General features: G+C 39.9%; 1 protein-coding gene across 1 annotated transcript in view; it reads right to left on the bottom strand.

The window, feature by feature from the left end:
- Ppef1 (protein phosphatase with EF-hand domain 1) overlaps nt 1-25,811 on the bottom strand; it is a 115,798-nt gene that overhangs the window by 25,955 nt on the left and 64,032 nt on the right. The window contains exons 5-6 of the mRNA XM_041642404.1: nt 25,498-25,612; nt 21,602-21,648 (exon numbers count right to left, since the gene is read on the bottom strand). Coding sequence (XP_041498338.1) covers nt 21,602-21,648; nt 25,498-25,612 — 162 coding nt within the window. The remainder of the gene's footprint in view (nt 1-21,601; nt 21,649-25,497; nt 25,613-25,811) is intronic.

Here is a 25,811-nt window from a genome sequence, read left to right as displayed (position 1 = left end):
CATATCAACAAGGGACCTGGAACCAAAGAGAAGGCTTGCAACAGGAAGGTTTCAGGGAGGGTGGGGGTTGTTTATTCGACCCATCGCATGAGTTTTCTCTGAAAGGAGCTAGGATTTGTCCAGTCCAAAGGAGATACCCTTGTGGGGGAAGGGAACCTGTGAGAAGAGTATACCGTATGAAAAAAATCCAATGAAAAAGAAAACACATACTGTAACTACCAAGAAAGTCTTATCCTGCCCTTTTTTCTCTGAAAAGAGAGAAACTTTTACCCAGAGAAAAACACTAAGTTAACAAACAGTATGGGCACTTTCATTCAAAGGGCCCTAATTTAACTTCCCTGGGTTGTAATTATCTCAATTTGCAGAGTGGAGATGACAATATATCACTTGCCAAATCACCTGTGAGAACTCAGGCAAGCCGGGCAGTGGTGGTGTACACCTTTGATCAGGAGACAGAAACAAGCAGATTTCTGTGAGTTTGAGGTCAACCTGGTCTACAATAGGAGTTCCAGGACAGTCAGAACTGTTACACAGAGAAACCCTGTCTCAAAAAACAACAACAACAACAAAAAAAAAAAACCCACAAACCAAAACCAAACCAAACCAAACCAAACCAAAACAAAACAAAAGAACTTAGGCAACGGGACTGTTTTGTTAGCTATGACTGGGACAGGACTGAATAATAGTGGGCAGATATAACCATACCTGGTGCCGCTACTCAGTATGTGTTCTGATTGATTGATTTATGACCAGGCCATATCAGATATCAGCCCCTTTGAGTATCACTCTTGAATATGAGATACTATTTTTATTTATTTCTTTATTGTTAAGATTGTACTTATAAAAACAGTATTGGTATGAAAAGAAACTGAGAGCGAGCAGGACAAGCACTAATTTTAAAATAGCTACTAGCTTGTTCAGCTGCTTACTGCAACTCTCAAACAAAACATACATAATACGACATGGTTACATTTTCTCAGTGCCATACTTGATAAGGAAATAGCCAAGTGCATTCCTACTGCACAGCAAGATACAGTCAAATGTTTTGAAATGTATTAGAAAGAGGAGAGTCATATCAAATATACACTTTTCTCAGAAATGTTATCTTTGGGAAAGAATACACATATTATAATTATTTTAATGTTTCAAACTATTTTCAAATTCTCCTTTTGTTAGATTTCAAACTAGGTAAGAAAACCTTATTACTTTATTTTAACGCTCTACCATTTATGGGCATTTTAAATCATACATCGCATTATAATAAGTAATTGAAAACAATACAGATTATAATACATGACTTAGGGGATTCCAAGAATTATCTTCACAGTATAATGTGTTCTGGAGATAAGTGGGGGAGGGACGCAGTGGCATATTGTAATAAGATGATTACTATCACAGTCCAGTTTCCTGTATAACACAGTTATCTTTGAGAAAGCCATTTAACCTTTCCTTCATCTGAAAAATGGAAATGAAACCCCTCTTTAATTACCATGCAATAATATTTAGGAACTAAGCATTATATGTACAAATAATTCCATGCAAATCACAAACACAAGTAGAGTCATTAATTAGGATCTCCATGCTATTTCTAATTTTAAGAGTGCAGTATTTAATATTTTCCTTTTTAAACTTTTTTATTTATTCTTTGTGTCTTGTCTCTCATATCATGCATGCCTCCTGGTTCCCCCATCTCCCTCCCCACCCCTGCCCTGCAGAATGAAACAAAATAAAGTTTAAGAGAAAAAAGAAATAAAAGGAGGAAAAGAAAATCTTGTCATAGAAGCTGCAGTGTGACACAGTGAGCCATGCAGTAAACCCCTTTATCCATACATTTTTACATGGAAGCATTCATCACAAAAGAGCACTGGTCTGGTTCAAGACCCTTGGTCTCTGCTACACCGTCAACATTGGGCCCTCACTGGGACTCTTCCTGGACATCCATTGCTTGTCTGTGGCATGGAGATCCTGCAGCCCTAGGTTCACAGGACTGACCCCCTCAGTCTCATACCCCAGCAGATCACAAATGGAGTGGATGTTGGGGTTGCTCAACATATTACCTTGGTTCTGGGCCTGGGCAGTTACAGGGTTGGTCAACCTGCCAGCTCTACCCTGTCTTCCCCACCAGGGTGGGCTCTCCAACATTGCTCTGGCTATTTCACCCCCTGCAGTGATGAGCAAGGGGTGTGGCCAGTTCTCATCCTCAGGGTTGGTTCTCTCACACCTACACCTTCAGGGCCAGCTCTACTGTGTGGTCCAGGTGAGGCATCCGGGCCACTCTCCCAGGTGCTGCAGCTGATGAGGGACAGGGACAGTTCTCCTGCTCTTATGACCTCAGGGTCAGCTCTTCACCTGCCTCAGGAGTTGATGGAAGGGGGTGGGGGCATCTCTACACAGTTCATGCCACCACATGACAGATAAGCAATGAGAGTAATGGGGATTCTCCCATGCTCACAACTTTAGAGCTGGCTTGCCCATACCTTTGCCAACAGGGTTGGCTTTATTGCGCTGCCCAGGCAAAATGTAGGGTCCACTTTCCCGAGTGTGCTGGTAAGAGGGGTGGAGGGGAATCAGCTCTCCTGCTCTTAGGACCTCAGGGCCAGCTTTCCCACCTGCCTCAGGTGTTGATGGGTGGTGGCGGGGGTGGGGGGTAGGGGTGGGTTGGGAGGGTGATGAGGGAGTGAGGGGTAGAGAACATTTTCTTAATGGGGCTAAGATAGGGCAAACTGTTACAAAAATATAAGCTATACTCATCAAAACTTACAGAAAGAGAGAAGGATTCGGTACCTCTGATATTTGTCCTTTCCCCAGCCTTCAGCTGGTTAGAATAAGAGCTGTGAGGACTGACAGACTCTGCTGAGATGTACCTTCTCTGGAAGAGGTTAGGGGGAACAGCAGCAGAGAGTGCTGGGGCAAGGACATGGAAGGACTAAGCCTGAAGGGAAAGAAGGAACCCATGACAAAGGATGACTGTCTCACAGGAAGAGGACAGTCCTGCATGGGCTTTAGGGAATGTTGGATCTTCCTAGGAAAAGAGTGGGAACTGCTTTCAAGTAACAAAAGTCAAAACAAAGAGCAACTTTATTTCAGAAGAAAATTGTAAGACATGTATGAAGCATAAAAGGTCTCAAAATTCATGGGAAAGGCTGTAGAGATGGCTCAACAGTTAAGAACAAGTACTGCCTAATACAAGGACCAACACAACACTGGACAACATACGGAGTGAGACCTTGAAATATGCTGTGCTAAATGGGATGACTTTATCAAAGCCCTTCCCTTAGGAAGTTTGCAGAAAAGAAGCAAAAATATTCCAAGAGTCAGAGAGGATGGAGGACACCAAGAGAAACAAGGCCTTCTAGATATAACAGGACTAATGTACATATAAACTCGCAGAGACTGTGGCAGCATGAACAGGTACAAGACAGACAGCATTCTAGCAACGGGATGGGGAAGAGGTCCTGAGCTCCCATCCCTAACCAAGAAGCTATCCCCAGTTGGCAACCTCTTACAAAGGAAAAACCAGTTTTCTTGAATAAAGTCTCATGGGGTATAGAAACCACACTTAAATATAGGCCCTGGGCCCAGCAGTAGATGGCCAACACAAAGTAAACTCAATGGTGGTTTTGTAGATATCTTTTTTGTCTCATAATGCTTTGGGGGGGCAACTTTTACCTTACCTTATTGTCTTTTTTTTTCCTTTGCATAGTATGGTTTCCAATGTTGTGCACGTGTGTGTGTGTGTGTGTGTGTGTGTGTGTGTGTGTGTGTGTGTGCATGTGTGTATACATATATATATATATATATACTGGCATGTGTGTTGTGTATGTGCTTCTCATGCTTTTTCTTTTTTTCATATTCTAGTCCTTTTTCTTTTTGCCTGTTTGTTTTCTAAGGAGAGAGAGAAAGAAGGCATAGAGTTGGATGGATGAGGAGGTGGGAGTATCAGGCAAATGAAGGAGGGGAAACTATGATCAGAATATAGTGCATGAAAAAATATATCTTCAATAAAAATTAAAGTAAGAAATACTGTTCTAGCAGAGGATTCAAATTCTTTTCCCAGCACTACATCCAGTGGCTCACTTACAGCTCCACCTGCAAGGAGATATGATTGATGTCTCTGGCCTCCAAGGGCACCTGATTTCAACTACATAAACACACACACACACACACACACACACACACACACACACACACACAATGTAAGTAAATCTTAAAATTTGTGGGATTAAAATAAGATATTTAAGTTTTAAAAATTAATAGATGCCGGGCGGTGGTGGCGCACGCCTTTAATCCCAGCACTCGGGAGGCAGAGGCAGGTGGATCTCTGTGAGCTCGAGGCCAGCCTGGTCTACAAGAGCTAGTTCCAGGACAGGAACCAAACAAAAGCTACGGAGAAACCCTGTCTCGAAAAATCAAAAAAAAATTAATAGATTAGAAATAACTAAAGAAGAAATGGAAAATATTATTGAAAGAGCAAATAGATTTTTAAAAAGCAAAAATGGTGAAATTCATAAAGAATAAATAGAAGCCATGCATGGTGATGTGTGCCTAGAATCTCAGCATTTGGGTGTGAGAAAGAGGCAAGGGTAACAGGAATTCAAGGTCATCCTTGACTACATACTGAGATCAAGGCCTGCCTAAGAAACATAAGGCCCCTCAAAAGAATAAAAAGAAACAAAAAGAACAAAGGAATGAATAAAAATAAGAATAAAGGAAAAAAAGGGAGGGAGGGAGGGAGGGAGGGAGGGAGGGAGGGAGGGAGAAAGAGCTCAAAACCCAAGAAACTAATATACTAATAATAGGCATTCCATATTGGAAGAGAACAGATGGAGAATAAGTAATTAAAATAATACTAAAAGAACTTCTCAATGGCTAGAAGCTAGAGTGATGGCTCAGTGGTTGAGAAAGATTGTCGCTTTTTCAGGGGATCTAGCACCCACATTGAGCATCTCAAACCACCTGGAACTCCAGAGGAAGAGAATCCAATACCTCCTTCTGGCCTTTATATGTATCCATATTTATGTGCATGCACAGATGTGTGCAGACACACAGACAAATTAAAAATAATTTTTTAAAAGAAAATTTCAGTTTAGTGTTTGAAAGAGCTCATTACTCTTAGATATAATGAGGGAGAAACTCTATTACTTGTTAAAGGCCTTAGAAGATGCCAACAAAAAAATAAATAACAAAGAGGAAAGAATAATCCTGGTATTATACTGACCATGTGACATAGAGAAAGGCAGAAGATGTTAGAATAAAATCTACAAATTAAAGAGAAAAAGGGACTATGAGTCAAGAATTCTATATCAACAAAGACATCATTAACATGTAAGGATAGCAGAAAAATATTTACAGATATGTGAGGGCTCAAAGGTTCTTCAGGGTAGAAAAAACTATGTAGTAGTTTAGTACCACAAAAGCAATGAGCAAGTATACATGCATACCAAGCATAGTTTTAGGTATAAGGAACAATCAAGTTGATAATACAAAGCCATTGTATTCAATGAGCTTGCACTTAGAGAGATAGCCCTCATAGGTTTCACACTCAACAAAATACTCTAACCAAGTTACAACAATAACAATTAAAATGCCTTCAAGTCAGGGAAAGACTAAGAGGAAAGAATACTGTTGTGGAATAATCTTTTTGTACACTATGAAGATGTATCTTTGATGAAGTGCCTTGTGATTGGTTTAATAAAGATCTGAATGGCCAATAGTTAGATAGGAAAAGAGGCTAGGCAGACACAGAGGTCTCAGAAAAAGACAAAAAGGCAGAGCCACCAGCCAAATGTAGAGGAAGAAGGATATGTAGAAGAGGTAAAGCCACGAGCCACGTGGCAGCCCATAGATTAATAGAAATGGGTTAACTTAAGTTATATGAGCTAGTTAGAAACAAGACTAAACAAAGATCGAACTTTCATAATTAATAGGAAGTCTCCATGTGGTTATTTGGGAGCTGGCAGGCAGGACTCATTACACATGGTACCCAACATCTGGCCACATATATTCACAAAAGGCCTAAGAGAAGTAAAAAAAAAAAAGAAGTTTGGAAGACAGAGCCAAATGAGGCTTCCTGGTGACCAAGTTCTCTTTTGGGTAGGCTTGACATACAGAGCTGCAGTCACCAACCACTGCCTGCATGTTGGGACCAGTTACCAGTACCATGTGCCAGTACCATGTGCTAATCTGAGCTGTGTGGCAGCTGGCATGACAGTTCAGGATTTGTCTCATGCAGTCAGAGTACAATGCAGGTGCTCAGTAAAGATAGAGCCAGGTGGGGAAAAAAACCCTCTAAACAGTTTACAGTGTGTTTCAAAAAAATGTGTGTAGGCTTAAAAAGAAAAGGAAATGGGTATAGACAATCATAGAAAACATAATTTGTTTATAAATAATAAGATAAAGTACTTAAAGACAAAATAAAATAATATAAAAAAGGATAAACCACATAAACTTGGAAAGTACAAAGTCAGAATCTTATATGGTGTCTTGTTGACTTTGGGATTTTGATTCCTGATGAATAACAGCTGATGAGAGACATGGGATTGTAAGAGGGAGTGCCGAATTAAACCAGCCTAGATACTATAGAAATGCTTTAACTTTAAAATGGAAGTCAGAAAATATATTGCTTTGGGGAGAGGTTATGCTTTTGTTTCCACAGAAAATGAAAGACTGTGGATTCCTTCAAGGTTGATAGAGATCAGGTTTGATCAGGAAAGGCTCCCTGAAAATCCTGGCTATAGACATAAAGAAATAAACCTAGAGAAACTACAAGACAGGTTACATATAATTTACCTGCTCAGACATAAACAAAAAAAATCATCTTTGGCTGACTTGTGGACAATATATATGTGTGTGTGTGTGTGTGTGTGTGTATGTATATATATTACACACACACACACACACACACACACACACACACACACACACACACACATATATATATATATATATATATATATATATATATATATAGTCCATACTTGTGTTAACCGAGATATGTATGTTACCTTTGAAAGTTTGTGTGTTAGTGCAATGGGTGGCCCAGGTGATAGTGCCTCTGTTGCAATTTCCTCAGGGTTCTGCATCCACAACAGCTTCAAAGCTGCTGGCTGAGATGGTCCAGCCTCACAGACAATTCTGGCAAGGGCTACAGATAAGCCTTGCACTTTCCCATTGCACAAAGAACAGACAGCAAATGTTATGGCTAGTTTTCCCAGGACTTGACCATTATCTCAATTTTCTCAGGTACCCTAAAGATGTGATTACCCACAGGGAACAGGAAGCTGTCTAGAGAATACAACACCCACATTCCCCATAGGTATGGTGGGATATTTTTGGTTGGTAGGTAGACTATGGATATTTGTCATCATTTGGGGGGGGGGTAGGTTACACATTGTTACTGGTCATGGTCAGGGGAGAAAGCTAAACAAAGGAGATTAGATTCAGGGATCTCTTCCTGAAGGGAAAGCGGGAATATAATATAGAAATAATGAGATAAAAGGGTGGATTGTTGAGTCTCCTTTTGAACAACCACTAGTCTCAAATATTTTAATATTGGTATGGATTTTTGTAAATTGATACAAATTTAAGGTTATTTTTGTTATACTATATATGTTTCTATTTTTGTTTAAGGTATTGTACCTACACAGCTCATTTAAAAATGTAAAGTTTTAGTCCTTAAAAGCTATTTTAGATAATAAAGAAAGACAGGTTATTAGTTAGTTGTCTGTAACAATCAAGCTTATAGTCATATTAGGTGTGTTTCAAGGTCAAACACAGACATATTCTAAATATATAGATGGTCTTCACACACTTTCAAGACATAAATAATTTGGCATTTAAACTGTTTTAATAACAAGTCTTTTCATGAGAGTAAGAGACATCTGCTCCTGGCTGCACCAATTTACTTCAGAAAAGAATGATGGACATTGAAGAACCTCCATATGGAGTTTGCTTTTATTAAGGCAAAGTTAGCCGTTTGTACAAGAAACTTCCCTTGCCTTGACTGCTGACAGTATGCTGTACAAAGTGGACATGCAGAACACAAAGAAAAGTGACTACTGAACTTTGACAAGACATGGTAGGACAGTCCCTCAAACTACTGCTTCACAGAAAGATCTGTCAAGTCTTTAAGCCTGTAGGTCAAAGATAGATGCTCCAATGTTACAGAGGAACCTTGGGTGACTGTCCAGGCAGCCAGCAGTTTCTCATAGTTTCGAAAGTTGTTTTCTCTGCTTACTCGAGTAATATTTTATCCTTCTTAGGTCTCTGGTGGGAATTGAAGATTAAGTAGTTATAGTTTTACATTTTTTCTTGTTACCTAATTCAGAAAAAACTTACATAAGAGATGTAAAGTTTATAAGATTGAGAGACATAAAAGCTTAGTTTATCTAAGAAAATGTTTTGAGGTCTAAAAAGATAGTTTTAAGATGGTAATGCAAGTTATGATAGAAAATGTTTTAGGAATAAAACTTTAGATTCATTGAGATAAGATAAATAATATAGTATTTTCTCTGAATTTGCCAAATGCAAATGTACTGGATATTGTAATATAATTCTTACCTGATAATTGTTCTTACTGTATATAGTTTTACTATGTTAAATACCTTTCTTTTTTACTTAAACAAAAGGGGGAAATATTGTGGAAAAATCTTTTTATATACTGTAAAGATGTGTCTTTGCCATGATTGGTTTAATAAAGAGCTGAACGGCCAATAGTTAGGCAGGGAAAGAGGTTAGGTGGGACTTCTGGGGACAGAGAGGTCTTGAGAGAAGAAGAAAGGTGGACTTGCCAACCAGACACAGATGAAGCAGGAGGAGCAAAATGGAGATGAGATAATGAGCCTGTGGAAAGACAGATTTAAAAATATGGGTTATTTAAGTTATAAGAGCTAGCTAGAAACAAGTCTAAGCTAAGGCTGAGGTTTCCTAATTAATAATAAGTCCCCATGTTGTTTTTATTGTGGGGAGCTAGTAGCCCAAGAAAAATCTGTTTACAGAATACAACTATGAACTGTTAGCCTTCAAATATATTATTGAATATAACTCAATATGGAATCATCAAACTTGCATTTAAGCACTAAGCAAGAATTCTAGAAACAGAAGAGGAAATTGTTTAAAAGTACAAATACATTATTCAGATTGAAGAGACAGAAATTAATAAAGCTCAGGATCTAAAAAAAATAGGGCTGGAGATGTAGAATGTTAGCTTGTGTCTTAGGTTGTCTATTGTGAAGAGACACCATGACCATGGCAACTCTTATAAAGAGAACATCTAATCGGGGTGGTTTGCTTACAGTTCAAAGGTTCAGTCCATTATCATCATGACAGGGAGCATGGTGGCATGCAGGCAGACATGGTGCTGGAGCTTAGAGTATGACATCTTGCAGGCAACAAAAAGTTGACTGATAGTCACACTGAAGGAAGCTTGAACAAAAGAGACCTCAAAACCTGCCTCCACAGTGACACACTTTCTCCAACAAGGCTACACCTCCTAATAGTGCCACTCTTTCTGGGGGCCATTTTCTTTCAAACCACCACAGTATGCATGAAGTCCTTAGCATCACACAAAACTGTGGTGCTAAGGCACTTGGCAGTCACTTACAATGTCAGGACTTGAGACATAGAGGTAGGAGAATCAGATATTCAAAGTCATTCTCAACTACATAAAGAGTTCAAAGCCAGTCTAAGCTAAATAACATGAGACCTGGTCTCAAAAATAAATAAATATATGAATGAATGAATGAATGAATGAATGAATAAATAAATAAATAGCATAAGAAATGGATGCTGTGCTCAGTAAAAGAGAACCATGATATACTAGCTAGTTTTATATCAACTTGGCACAAGCTAGAGCCATCAGAGAGGAGGGAGCCTCAGTTGAGAAAATACCTCCATAAATTCAGACTATAAGCAAGTCTGTAGGGCATTTTCTTTAGTGATTGGTGGGGAAGGGCGCAGCCCATTATGGGTGGTGCCACCCCCAGGTTGGTGGTCCTGGGTTCTATAAGAAAGCAGGCTAAGCAAGTCATGAAAAGTAAGCCTGTAAGCAGCACTCCTCCACGGCCTCTGCATCAGTTCGCATGCAGGCTCCTGCCCTGCTTGAGTTCCTGTCCTGATTTCCTTCGGTGCTAGACAGTGCCGTGGAAGCATAAGCTAAAAAAACCAAAAACAAACAAAAAACGTTCCTCCCCAACTTGCTTTTGGTTGTGGTGTTTAATCACAGCAGTAGTAACCCTAAGCAAGAAATATGGTGTAAAAATAAATGTATAACTATTTAATAAATACACACAATGGTTAGAAATATCAAGAATAAGAAAGTAATCAAAATAAATGGGGAAAAGCTAAATTTTCAAACACGACTTTGAAAATTAGTTTTAAAAGTTTAAATATAATAATAATACAAAAAGAAAATCATCAAAACAATATAAAGGAAAAAAACAAAGCAAAGCAAAATAAACAGTAAAGAAGAAAAATTTCAAACATGCGAACATTAAAATATGAAAGATGTATTAAAACAAAAACTCAGGTAAATATTATTCTAAAAATAGATAAATATATAAATAGCTTAGAGAAGACTGAAAACAGGTAAATACAACAAAGAAAAGACAAGAAAAGAAATATTAACAGGAGACAAAATGGAATTTAAGATTAAAATGTTAACTGGGTGTAGTATCAGCATCTACAATTCTAGTACTGGGGAAACAGAAGGATCACAAGTTTTAGGCTAATTCAAACTACAGAACAAGTTCAAGGCCAGCCTGATTGACATAGTGAGACCCTGGTAGAATACTTGTCTAGCACATAGAAGGCTTGGGTATGACCCCTAGCACCCTAAAAATTAAAGCATTTAACAAAATCACAAAGCTTAATTATAACACGATAAAAAGCCCTTTATAAGCAATATACATTTTATGAGCTTGTAATCAACATGCAGAGAAGAAATATTTGCCTCATATTCTAACCACAAGTGCAAGAAGAAATTGTTTAACAATACAAAGGTAGTGAATGTTTGCCTTTAATCACTGCTTTAAAATAACCTCCATAAATTCTTGACACTTTTTTTTTTATTTTCGAGACAGGGTTTCTCCATAGCTTTTTGGTTCCTGTCCTGGAACTTGCTCTATAGACCAGGCTGGCCTTGAACTCACAGAGATCCGCCTGCCTCTGCCCCCCAAGTGCAGGGATTAAAGGCATGCACCACCACCGCCGGGCTCTTGACACTTTTTTGAAAGATGAAGTCTAATTTTCTTCCCCTTGAGTGAGACAGACTTAATGACATGCTTCTAATAAACAGAAAGAAAGTGGAAGTGATTATGTGAAACTTTAGAGACTTAAATTATAGAAGACAGTGAAGCTTCCCGTTTCTCCTCTTAGATTGCTCACTTTGGGGAAAACAAACTGCCGTGGTTGTGAGAAGGTTCAACCAGCCTTGTGGAGAGGTCCATGGGTTTAGGAATGAAGTGAAATGCTATACCCAGAGCCATATGAGTTAGCCATCTCTTTTTGTACTTTTAAAAGATTTAAAGATTTATTCATTTTATGTGTATGTGCTTGTCTGCACGTGTATATATATGCATACACTATGTGTGTACAGTGCCCTCAGAGGTCAAAAGATGGTATCAGACGCCCTAGAGCTGGAATTAAAAATGGTTGTGCACCGTCATGTGGGTACTGGGAACCAAACCTGGGTCTTGTGCAGGAGCAGCAAGTGCTCTTAACTACTGTGTTTCCTCTCTAGCCCTGAGTTAGTCTTCTTGAAAATGGGTTCTTTTGATAGTCAACCTCTCAGATGACCACAGCCCTGGACAATAATCCCATGAGAAACCCTGGACCAGAAGCATACAGCTAAGCTGCACCCAAATTTCAGACCCACATAAATTCTTACATACTAAATTTTATGATTTCAAGGCACTAAGCATTGAGGTGATTATTTATAGTAATGTATAATACACATACTTAGACAACTAAAATAGAAAATATATGCAAATTAAAAAACAATAAACTTATAGATATATAGAAAATTGGACAAACCAGTATAACTAATTTTTCAAATGCCCACGTAACCTTTGTGAAAATTAACTTTATACTTGGCCTAAAAGAAATCTTTATTAAATTCAAGATGAAAAATATCTCACATGGCATTTTCTTATATTACAGTCCAGTAAGGTCTGAAATAAATAATACAACATGACTAGAAAAATTCTTGCTCCATGAATCTATTCTTAGAAATTAACAGTTGTATTCTTGATAAGCAGTGGATCAAAGAAAAAATTAAAGCAAGACTCAGGTTTCACACGAGGAATGAGGAGAAGGCTCAGTAAGTAAGGCAGTTGGTAGGCAAGCATGAGGCTCTGAGTTGAGATTTCCAGAACTCCCAGTAAAGATAGGTGTGCTGGCACAGGTGTGTAAGCACAACGTAGGGAGACCAGTGGATCCTGGGACTCAGTGGTTAGCCAGCCTAGCCAATAGCAAGCATCAGGTACGTTGAAAGACCCTGTCTTAAAATATCATGTGGAAAGTGATGAAGACACTGATGTCAACCAATAGCCTGCACATATGCTAGCTGAGGCGAGTACACACACACACACACACACACACACACACACACACACACACACACAGGCGCATACAGGCACACACGCCCATGCATGCATAAACACCTCCATCACTTCCCCATGCCACTTCCACAATTAAAAAAAAATCTTAAATGTATACTGATCTCTTCTGTTAAGCCTCTTATAAGGTAATGGCTCCAAGAAAGGCAAGATTTATTTGGATGTATTTCTACCTCGCTTGTTGCATAATCTAAGTTAGAACACATTTTAGTCTTCAAATAATAAAAGAACTAAGTATCCTTAGTTACATGAGTCTCTAGGCTCTTTAGGTTCCTGCTACTGAGAGCTCCCTCAGTTCCTTTTAAAAGAGCAAAAATTCTTCACTCACTTCCAATAAACTCGGATTTATGCTATAGCTAATAAATACCACATCGCTTATGACATGGAGATTCGACCAAAATTTACAGAAAACCCAGGGTAACTACAAATTTAAAAAGCACTCAGATGATCTATGAGGGAAAAGGAAAAAGCAGAGCCTAACTTGAAAAGACACACACATACAAATGAGACGTTTTCCTATATTCTCACCTACTTCCTACTGAAGCATTTTTACAATAGACACCAGGAGGTGATTTCAACATATCTGGACATTTTCATAAGGTATACCAAACAATAACTTCTGGACTTCAACTCCATAATATTGCAACTTTGATTTTTCACAACCTCGGATCTTGAAGATCTAGTCTTCTGAGAAAGGAAATGACTTTTTCCCGGTGGCAGCAGGAAGCACCCGGGTGATGGGCACAAAGGGTTTGATTACCTTGCCAGCAGGAAAGGTATGGGCGGGGGGGGGGGGGGGGGGGGGGCGGGGGCTGAGGTGGAGGAGTGTGGGGCAGAAAGCAAGAAAAGTAAAACAAGACCGCACAGAATCCCAACAAACAACAGCAGCATGCTACCCACAGGGTTAAGAGTTAATTGGCTGCCCTGTGGCCATGGCCAGCTCCTTTGCAGCTTCAGGAGGGCCCACTCTCAGCTCCAATTTAACGAACTAATTCACTAACACTTGATCTGCAGCTTCAAGCTCTCCATTCAGGGAGGGAAAATGTCTTGGAATGCTAGCAAGGCTGAGACTCTAAATGAAGTATTTCAAATTGGTCACTCCAATTAAGCAAAAGTGGCTGATTAGAATTAACCTTTTCAGAAAATAAAATCTAAAAATGCAAGCTAACTAATGATATGCAAATTGCTTCACTTGATGATAAAATTACATTTGAAGACAGAAAGCGGAGGTGCCCTTTTAAGCAAATGTCTGTCGTGGTTAAGAGTATGGTACCTAGAGGGGAAAAATTCTTTCCCAAGCCAGATGAGATTGTGTGAGCTGAAAATATATCAGTATTGAAGTGCTAAATGACAAAAATTTTAAGGATAGTTAAATACTAAACAAACAAACAAAAAACCAACTAAGAAAAATTTCTCTGAAATCCAAACTTTATTGCCATATACCGCATGAAAGTATGTAACAAAATCCTCCCTACCCTTCGAGACTTTTCTTCATGATTTTTGGGCCCTTACTAAATTATTAAACTTCCTTAAAAGGCTTGTCAAAACTGGCATCCCTTAATCCAGCCATAGTAGTACATGTTTGTAATCCCAGGAGTACTCAGAACGCTAAATGATAAAGATTGTGAGTTCAAGGCTAGCCCGGGCTGTATAGCGAGGCTATCTCAAGGTAAAATAAAATGATAAGTCAGGTGTGACGCCACACACCTGGATTTGCCAGCACCTGGGAAGTTGAGGCAGGAGTGCTACAAGTCAAACTTGGTCAAAGTTGGTTCCACAGCTAGATCCTGTCTCAAACACAAAAACTAGCCACTTCACCCAGGAAGTCTTCAGCAAAGTTAGTGTCCCACCAATAAGTTCCCTTCAAACTCCAAAGTCATCCCAATCAAAATACATCTTCTCTCAATTAGCTTTTGTTTGTTGTGGTCCCCACCTCGATCCCTGTGCTAGGAACTGATCCCAGGGTATCTTGTCTTTCTTATCAATCAAATTCCCACTGAACCCATCTGCCAGCGCAACAATTTTCTCTTAGTCATGTTATGTGGTCAAGTTTTAGCATATCATAGATAACTGATATATATGGCATATATATAGCATTTCATATGTAACTGGTATTCAATATGTATGAAATGAATGGGCCCTATAGTCCATCTTTGTATGTTGCTCTACTTTTTCCATAATCCTTCTGCCTCCAGCACCACAGAGACCAAATAAAAAACTTATTAAATGAATAAATTCGTGGAAAGATTCATTTTTTGCACATGATCAGTTATAATGATAAAAGTTTTGACCCTGAAATCCCACTACTTAAGAGGATGAGGCTACAAGATTACAAGTTCGAGGCATGCTTAGGTTCTAGGGGGTGAGTCTAATGTCGTAAACTTAAAAAGATGAAACAGGATTGAGGATATAGTTCAGTGGTAGTATGCCTGACTAGCATATGGGAGGCTCTAGGTTAAGTTCCTGGTACTGTAAAACAAAGTCTTGAGCCAAACCCACCACCTGGAAGAGAAAAGTGACCTGGTAAGGCTTTCCAGTAATGCTCTTTTCTCAGACTTGGTTGACCGGGACCAAACCTGAGCAGACAGTCCTGCTCATATTAGAATGTACAGAGGAACCAACGAGGAAGAAAGTGTATAGCAAAATTCCAACTGAGAGGTGCATAAGTTTTCATTAAAGCAAAGCTTCTGGTTTCTTTAACATTGATGATGAAGAAGAATTTAGCCACAAGAAGGCAAAACATCCGGTACTTTTAGCTTTAAATTTTTCCAACAGTTGAGCAAACTGTTCTGCAAAAAACAAAATTTGTTTCCCTTAAAGCATAACAATCAAATCAATGTGAGTTAAAGTGAGACCACTAGCTAGCTCTAAACAAGCTTTGGAGATCAGGGTTCACAGCAACATGACTCAACCCACAGCTCCTGTCGATGAGCAGAATGAATCATTGCACTGGACAGGAATTCAGGGAGCTCTTGTTGCACTAATTAAAAACAACAACAACAAAAATATCACAGTGAGAATCCAAGCCCACGACAGAAATCCCACCATGCCCTGAGGCGATCACTTAGCTCATAGCGATGCGCCTGCTACAACCCTGAGCAGAAAACCTTTGTATCTGCTGCCACAATAACATTTGTTCCTACATACATTGTTTATATGAATTATCCAGACCCGGGAGACTGACTTCTTGAAAAGTTAAAATATTTTGTGGGTTACTTTAAGCGTTTTGGTTGGGAATTTGAAAAAATGTTGCGTTTGTTCACTTGCTTCTTAGCAGACTATGCCACATGACCGAAAACTCTCCTGATCACACAGGCTAATCATTCCCTTAGATGCTGCTGCGAAGTCAAACATGGTTCCCGATATTGCCCAGTTCAGACTATTACTGCCTCGTTTCCTCTCTTGTTTTTATAATTACACATCTCCTCTTACCATATGGAAGTATGCTCACTTTTCATTGTTGCCATTGTATCTGACTTTTGCCTCGTCTCTTCCTACTGGCCAATCATCTGTAGCCAGACAGGCAAATTTATGCAGACCTTGTGTGAGGAAATATTTCCCCGATATACGATTAATGACCCTCGAGTTAGGGCCTAGGGTCTGCCCTATGAATAAAGGTGAAGGACTACGTCAGGAGGTCAAGAGAGAAGATCTGAAACCCGTCCTGCTGGCAACCATAGGAGCGATGGTGAAGAAAGCAATGTAGCTGGGAGCCTGACAACCTGAGAGGTGAGGTAGCCTTTTCCTCATATGGAAACACTGGTTCTATTCCTAGACCGGTTTGCACTCTTGGTTTTATGTAGGACCAGCCTCATGCAAATATAATTCTGCATTTAAATTACAGGCCAAAATGAGACAGAAAGGGCCAAAATATTGACTTTCGGGAATTAGAGAGTGCTTCTTTGGATGTGTCGTTTGTCCTGACTTCATCTCACTGCTTTCCTCCAAGTACTCAGTTGTCACACGCTAAGAGACCCTGTACCATCATCATAAGATTATCCTGGCATTTTCTTTTCTCAGATGGCATTAAACTACAACTTTTGGGGTATTTTTCCCAATTAGATAAAAAAGAATCTCTTTATCCAACTAGTACAAATGCCTTTAAAATAATATGAGGCTTGGCAGGATGGCACATGTCTATAATCTCAGCACTTGGGAGGCAGCGGCAGGAGGACCTCTGTGAGTTCAAAGCCAGCCAATACAACAGTGAGACCCTGTCTCCAAACAGTAGTAGTAGTAGTCATATAAGCTGAGCATGGCGATTCAGACCTGTAATCTCAGCATTCAAAGGAGTATCATCCTGAGATTTAAGGAAGCCTGGCCTTGAGGGCAGCCTGGATTACAAAGCAAGATCCTGTCTCAAAAAACTGAACCCATACATACACCAACACACACACACACACACACACACACACACACATACACACACACATACACACACACACATGCACTCACACACATACACACACGCACACACATACACACTCATGCACACACACGCACACACATGCACACACACATGCACGCACACACATACACATACATGCACACACACACGTAGGTATGTATGGTTTCAGCACTTTTTCTTGTGCCATTGTTAAAAACACTAATGATATTAGTTTCCAACTCCCCCTTTGCCCTCACTGCCTTATCATAGTTACTCCCGACTTCCTTTTAAAGGTTTTAAAAGGCGATTATTTCTTTTTAAATTAAAAAAACCCTAAATATTCAAAAAATGGTTCTTCCTTTTAAAAGGTTATTATTGTATATGTTTCAGCTATATAACATACGTGACTGGCAACATACAAAGACTAAAGGAGGAACCACAGTGAAGCAAATCAGCATACCTGTCATCTCACAGAGCCGGTCATGTTTTGGCGCTAAGCACTCACTCACATCAACTCATTTAGCATGGATCTCAGACATGGTACGTAACCAAGCACAGTGGTTTCACAACTCGGCGAGCACGAAATCCAAACAGGCATGACCAAGAAATGACAGGGAGGGAAGTCTGCTCCCTGCAGCATGCAAGGGACTAGCAGCGTCGCTTTGTTCCTAAAGCAGCATCCTCTCTCAGGGTGTGCATGCTCCGGAACACTCACTCAGGGAATACATTTCTGAGCATGTTCAGTTTAAGAAAGAAAGACAGCGGGCACATTTTCAAGTATGCTCAGCTAGGGGTTAGGAGGCACACATTTCAAAGGTCAACATGGTAGAAGGGACACTTTGGGGTATGCTCAACTTGTATCATGAAGATGGCAAGAAGGAAAGCACCTGGGCATGCTTACTTCCCACATAAGGTTTTAGCTGCAGAAGGGAAAGGGTACTTTTTGAAAATACATTAATACAGTAGTTTGTCTCTAAAAGGTACCTACCTCATAACTCAGCAGCCAATAAACATATCTTTATTAATATAATTCTCATGTTGTACATAGATCTCTTTTCAGTTTCTTAAAAGTGAAACCTTAGCCAGGCGATGGGGTACATGCCTCCCAGCCCTTGGGAGGAAGAGGCAGATGGATCTCTGAGCTCGAGTTTGAGGCCAGCCCAGTCTACAGAGCGAGTTCCAGGACAGTCAGCCAAGGCTGTTACACAGAGAACCCTGTCTTGAAAAATCAAACAAAAAACCAAAATTCTTAGCCAGATAGTGGTGGTGCAATCCTTTAATCCCAGCACTCAGGAGGCAGAGGCAGGCTAATCTTTGTGAATTAGAGGCCAGTCTTGTCTACAAGAACTAGTTCCAGGACAGGCTCCAAAGCTGCACAGAGAAACCCAGTCTCAAAAAAAAAAAGTGAAATCTTGCCATTATCAATGATCTTTCTCTCCATTCCCCGTTAAATCAAGCAAGTCATGTGTATAGTTTGTTCCAGACCCAATCAGCGTTTACCTCTCACCTTGAGTTTGGCAGCATTCTAACCCATGGCTCTTATGTATCACCCCCAAAAGTCCCCCAATCCATGCCAGAGTAGTTTCCTTCTCTGTTATTTCAGGCCTGTAATCTCCATTTTCCCTGAATAATGTCACTGGAGAACTCTTGAGATGTTTCTTGCTTCCATTTGAATGCTATATTTTCACCTTGAGTTCTTTTTATGCTTCTTCCCGCCCACCTCCTCCTGTTCAGTCTTTACATTAGCACCTTCCAATTTTATATGCTCCATGTTACTTTGCCAGTGCAATTAAAGCATTGTGTCAGAATACTCTGTCCGGACCTCTCTACTCCAGGACTCAGTCTGTGATCACGCCTCAACACCTTCAGCTCCCCTTGAAAACGGTTCTTTTCCCAATGTCTTGGAATTTAGTGGCCACATTCCCCATTCCACTTGGTCAGCCATTTTCCTTTTTACCTATTTTCCAAAGTCTCTAGGTAAAGACTTGCCAGATCATTTTGGTTCTTGCCAGATACTTTTGACTATTGCCAGATTGTTTTAGTTATTGATCTCCATATCCCCATCCTCAGATGGACTGTACTTTTGGACATTTAACTTGCAGTAATAGGGAAAGTCAGGCAAATAGTCCTCAAATGGGCAACCTGACACTTCCCTTTACCGCTCCATCTTTATCTCCTACACCTTTTCAATCTGGCCAGGAATAGTCCTATGCTACGGTAAACACACTCCCTCTAATTCTCCTCATCCAGAAAGAATCCTCTCCACAAATGCGGGCCTCCCTTAAGGATGCTGCTGGAGCCCTGACTCCAGTGCCGCTCTGGAAGAATAGAATCCATTTCCTGGAGGATGAGCCCTTCAGGGTCCGGGTAGGGGAAGTTCTAACACTTTTCCTGCTTCCTTTCAGACCCAGGACCTTTGACTAATTGTCTTCCTCAGCTCCTCAGCTATCGCTGGGTCTATGGGGTCAACTCATTCGACACCTGGTACGTATTCTCCTTGCTGCTCATACTCTTTTACACATCCTTGTAGCTTGTCTTCTGGATTCTACCTCAGATCCTCATTTCACCTGGCAATATTTCTCCTGCAATTTTCCATCCCTCCTGCTTCCTAAAGCCCTTCCAGCTACTCCCGAACCCTAGTGAGCATTCTAATCCTTCAGTTTTCCCATTCCTCCCACACTGGCCTCCCCTCCTTCTCTTGACTCCTATGGCTGATATCCAGACGTTCTCTTTACTAACTCCCTCAGTTCCCTACCAGTAAGCCTTGGTCTGTAATTGATGTGGGAGTGTCATATATCAATCTGTTGATTTCATTGGCTAAGTAATAAACAAACTGCTTGGCTGGCCCTTATAGGTTAAAACATAGGTGGGAGGAGTAAACAGAACAGAATGCTGGGAGGAAGAGGAAGTGAGCTCAGACTCGACAGCTCTCCTCTCGGGGGCAGACGCCTAAGGGAGACGCCTAAGGGAGACGCCATGCCCCGCTCCCGGGCAGACACATGCGATGAAGCTCCGACCCAGGATGGACATAGGCTAGAATCTTCCCGGTAAGACTGGTGCTCACAGATTATTAGAGATGGGTTGCTCGGGATATCAGAATTAGCCAGTAAGGGCTAGAGCTAAAGGGCCAAGCAGTGTTTAAATGAATAAAGTTTGTGTGTTGTTATTTCGGTCATAAGCTAGCCAGGCTGCCGGGGTGCTGGGGACGCAGCCCCGCCGCTCTTATTACTACATGTAATTCCTAGACTACTGCATGGGGAGTTCCCAACTTCCTATGAACACCCTCTGTATGTAACCTTGTTTAGGCTCCTGGAAGTCTCATCCAAATCCCTCCAAAGTCCCAGATCCAGTGACCTACTTTTAGTTTGGCCTATCCCATTTTCTTCCAAGTTGCCATTATGGATGAATGAAACAAAATATTATATTTCTGTTATAATGCAGTTCTTTAAATATGCTATTGGGCCTATGGGCATGGCCGTTAATCCCACCACTCAGAGGGAGAGGCAGGCAGATCTCTGTGAGTTTGAGGCCAACATGGTCTACAAAGAGAGATCTAGGACAGCTAGAGATGTTTGCTACACAGAGAAACCCTGTCTTGAAATACCAGTAAAATTGCTATGGGATCAGAGAGAGAGAAATGCTAGACCATAAACTTGAAGTTGGGTTGGTAGGGACATGGGGAGGATCTAGGAGAAGTTGAGAGAGGGGAAAAATACTATCAGAATATATTATATGGAAAAATTCAAATAAAATATAGTAAGTAAGCATTAAAAATAAAAATACTCTTGTATAATTCTGTTATTTTATCTATAAAATAATGTATGGAGTGGAAGACCAAGGTAATATGGAAGCTGAAAACTGAATTGTGGTTAATCTTGCTGGTCATGAGGATGACGTAGATGGATAATTAATGCATTAAACAAAAAAAAAAAGAGAGATGTATAAGACCAGTGTTAAAAGATAGCGCTGGAATCCTAGGATCCATTTTCTAGATGTCATCTCCTAGAAGCTAACATTCAGGAGCAACTGTTGACTCAGAGAGAAGAAGGAATCCGGTCAAAAGGATACGGATCAACTCCCCGCCAACCACACGATTTTATATCCTCTGTGCAAAAGAAGACGCACCAGCAGAGCTACTGAATTCAGAGCTGATGAGTCAAGGAAGAAAAGTCATCAATTTGAAATTTACCAAAGGAATCTCTTTTCACACATAATTAGTGTGTGATCAAAGTGAAGACTTGCTATACAACGTGTTAATTTCCACGCAAAATAAAACAGAGTACATTTCTCTTCATCCTGTACCATTTCAACCTTTATGACATACAAAAGACAGCAAGATACACAATCTAACTGATATACAGATAGCCACAATGTTGAACAAATAATCTAATTATATTTTTTTAGCCAATCTCTGAGATGTGTGAAAAAAAGCAAAAGACATGTCTCTACGAATCTTTGAGTTTCTAAGATGAAAAAAACCTGCTATATTACATTTATATTTGTGGTATAGACATGCATACAACAAAACTAATATTGTTATGTGGCCTAGGACCGCCCTCACTCAACAAAAGCACAAATAGTTAGAACAGCAATCGTTTACCTTATAGAAGATCAACAAAAGATCATCCAATTTCCCATGCAAATCACCTGAAATACAAATGAAAAAACATCACTATTCCATAAGCACCAAGATGCAATGCTTCCTTTGTTATAAAATTTTAAATCTCAAATACCCCAAGTGTTCTCATGGGATTGGGTTTTCACCTTGTGTTGATGATACTAATTGAATATGCACTTTGCTTCCACGAACTCTTTCTTCCCCTCCTGTGGTGCGAATGGGGGCAGACAGCATCTGGAACCTGTTTTCTCTAGTCTTTCGTAGGGCTTCATTCCTTCTGAGCTAAACTCTATACTAAGATATTTATGTTTATTTTCTTATTCAATCCTCAACAAGCATTTTATGAAATGCGTAGTAATGTCATTCTTATATTCCAAATGAGGCCCAGTGTAGTTAAGAAACGTGTACGATCACCCAGTCACCAAAATCAGAGCTAGAATTCAAACCCAGCATATTCTCACCTCAAAATTAAAACTCAGAGTGATTTACTCTGTACTGCCTATATTTTCAGGCTCAGGAGAGGAGCAAAAATACCTATCACAGGAAGCACTAACTCTCCAAGGACCTACCATAGAACCCAGGGAGTTAAAAACATGAACTCTTCAAAGACCTACCATAGAACCTAGGAAATTGCAGGCACTCAATATGTGGCATGCATTTAGTTGCTAAATCCACAGCCATTCACAAAATCTAAACCATTGCTGGGTTTTGCTTTATTTTACTTCTAACTTTAAAAGTTTAAAAAGTATGACTAGATAGTTGAAATTCTTTTGACAAGACAGTTATAGGGAAAAACAAATCCAACTAAGGGAAACTATTGAATATATGACTCATTAATTAAAAAATGAGCGACTATATGAATATTCAAAATTTCTATTTGGATAAATAGTTTTAAGTAAAATATCTATCCTTCATAATCTATGCTCAAAATTTGTATTCAACTTAATTACCATTTAATTTAATTTAGGAACTTTTTTTCCAGTTTAAAATCCCACAAGCAAGATAAATCAAGTCTATGTGACAGAATCTTTAATTACACTAGAAAGAATAAAGCTTAAGTCCTACATCACCAGCACTTATTTATAAAATTGTCATAATAGTAACAATAAAATAAAGGGGCATATTGATGTTAGTGGATACTTAAATGTCAATACCTTTAGATAGTCTCCCTCCAAAAGCTAAACAGTTAAAAACTTAATATATTTTGCTAATTATTTTGCTTTCCTAATTTTCTTCAGAGTCATTTGCCTTTTAAAAATATGAGTATTTTGGCAGTGGAGATAATTCAGTGAGTATGGAGCTTGCTAATCAAGCCTGACAACCTGAGTTCGGGTCCCCATTAACCAAGTGTAAACAACATGCAGTGGCCCCCATCTGTAACCTCAGTCCTGGAGGCAGCAGAGCCAAGCAGAGTCCTGGAGCTCACTGGCTAGCCAGCCTTGCTAATTAGTGAGCCCCAGCTTCAGAGAAAGACCCTGTCTCAAAAAGTAAAGAGGACAGCAATGGAGAAAGACTCCTATCACCAATCTCTGGTCTCCGCATACATGCACACACACACATTCCCACGTGCATGTGTGTGCACATGCATGTGCGAGCACATACACACACATACACACATGTACACACACACAGACACCACCACCACCGCTGCCACTACCACCACCATAAACACCACCAACACTACCATCAGCACACGTACAGAAATCTGAATATGAAGTACTACAATAGCTAGCATGCTAAAGTACGAAGTTGTTTGAGTATATTAGGAGTTGAGGGTCCTTGGGTTGAGTCACAGCAGACAGGAATAAAGAAAACTATAAAAATATTTTTAGTTTCTAGTTGGACATAAGATCAACATGCAATGGGAAGGTAGACATAAAGGTATTTTCCCTGCAAACAATGACATGAGTACAGAATTCATTATGATTTGTAGCATGAATTGGAAACTAAACAACAAAACTTCAAGAAGCTAAGACAGAAGGATCAAGAGTTCAAGACCATCGTATATTACTCAGTGAGTACCAGGCAAGCATCAGTAAAAAATGAGACACAATCTAAAAATTATTTTTCTTAAAAATGAAGAGGGGGACAGAAAACACTAATTTACGTTAAGGAAATCTACTGGTTTTGGCTTTTCTCTTTACCGAAGGTGCTATGTATGTTTGGTTGTGGGGCGGGGGAAGGATATGGAAATAAATGCCCCAAATGTAGTGTCCCTTAAATGAATGGACTTGCCCAGTCTACCTAGTCTTTGGTAATTTTCTGATGATGGCAAGTGAAAAATAGCCAGACAAGTGAAAAGGCGGCCTTCTCCTTAGTCTGGAATGTAGCAGCTCTCATTTTTAATCCTAACCCTATCACTGACTAGCTGAGCAAGCTGGTGGCCTGATTAGGTTGAATTAAACCACTGGAGACTCTTCAAAAACCGGAGTCAAGCCATGTCATGAGGTATATATAGTACAGGGTACTATATAGAAGTACATTGGCGACAAAATGTATTTCCCTCTGGGCCTCTGTTTCACCCATAACAACAGGATATGGGGCTGGGAATATAGTTAGTGATAGAGTGCTTGCCTAGCATGTGCAAGGTCCTGGGTTTAATCTCTAACACAGGAAAAAAAAAAAACAGTGGAAAAATTGAACCAGAACATCTCTGTAAGAGATTTTTGGTTCTTATAGTGTGGAATTCTAGGACTTCCAGGCCCTCTAACTCATTTCTTCTTCTAGGGTGCAGTGGCACACATCTGTGACCTCATTGCCGCTAGATCTGCAAAGACGACTGGGGGGCTAATGGAAAATGCACAGGAGCAGATCCTAACATCTGGTTTGGACTGTTAAAGTACATTCGACTAGAAAATCTAGCCCCTGGCTTCAGAGGCTTTACAGGTTGGCACGGTTTACTGAGCCTTTATTTCCATCAAAAGCAAAGCTTGCTACAGCTTTGAATAAAAGGTCTCTGTGCTGAGGTACATTATTGTCTTGAGAGATCTGGTGGCCTGATTAGGTTGAATTAAACCACTGGAGACTCTTCAAAAACCGGAGTCAAGCCATGTCATGAGGTATATACTGCGACATCAAGTTCCTGTCACCACTATGAGCTGCAGGGAATGGAAAGGGTTCAATTAGGTTGCCAAATCCACTTCTACCTGCCACCAGAAGAGAACGTGGGCTAAAAACTGATTTGGAAAATAACAATCACTATTTTGTAACCTAAAGCCTTAATTAGAAGTTAGGGAATTGCTGTTCCTTCCATGCACCCCACTCTCAGACAGTGTAAGCACGCTGAGCACCAACTGTGATGAATTTCAATGTGTACTGTTTTCTCCAAGCAATATCCTGCCAGGCTGGCCTATAAGATAACAAAATCTCCAATCTTGTTATTTAGAAGAACAAGAAACAGATTTTGGGGACATTCCCACTCCTTTAAAAACTGCAAAGACCAGTTGGAAAAAAAATCTAAAACAACAGCCAAGGGCAGAAAAGAATTTAATCTCCACCCTGCGTTGGGTGTTTCTCTTCCCAGCTGAAGTGGCATGCATGCAGAGACCCACCTGGAAAAAGCAACATGGGATGGAGATAATGAGAGCAAGGCAGAGGGCAAAGAACACTTAGTCTACCCATCAGTGGTTTTCCATATTAAAATGCTATCTGCCTTTAGAAAAAGCTACAAGAGTTCTTTAATTTCCCACATAATTAATTCCTGCCAGCTGGTATGCAAAACAAAGACAAGATGGGGAACAGTATTATCATGATAGATAATTCTATATTAACATTTTCCCCTTAACACAATCCAATTTCCATAGTTTTCAAGTTAGGCAAATGACGCAGGACCAAGAGGCTCCGAAATATTAACGTGCCAAGTCTACTCCGAAACTTACCGCAGATTGTTATCTCTTTGGAGGGAAAGGTTTTTATGTGAGTGAAATTCGGCATTTGCTTCAGGACTTTCCTAGCTTCAAATAGCACCTCTAAGACGTAATGAGCATGAAGTGTCTGTGAAGGGGAGGCAGAGGAGATGGAGATAATGAACAAGGGCGAAAGACATGATTGTAGAAAACTGTAAAAACAAAGCATATGAACACATTTCAGGATAATTCTTATTCTCAAATAGATTATTCTAACATAGTGTCTAGTATATAAAATGCCCTCAGGAGCTATTTGTAATTGCATAAATGAATGGTTCCTCAAATCA

Source organism: Microtus oregoni, unplaced genomic scaffold (assembly GCF_018167655.1).
Source record: "Microtus oregoni isolate MIOR12 unplaced genomic scaffold, Mior012 000074F_003, whole genome shotgun sequence".
Taxonomy (NCBI): domain Eukaryota; kingdom Metazoa; phylum Chordata; class Mammalia; order Rodentia; family Cricetidae; genus Microtus; species Microtus oregoni.
This window is presented reverse-complemented; position numbering and strand designations above follow the sequence as displayed.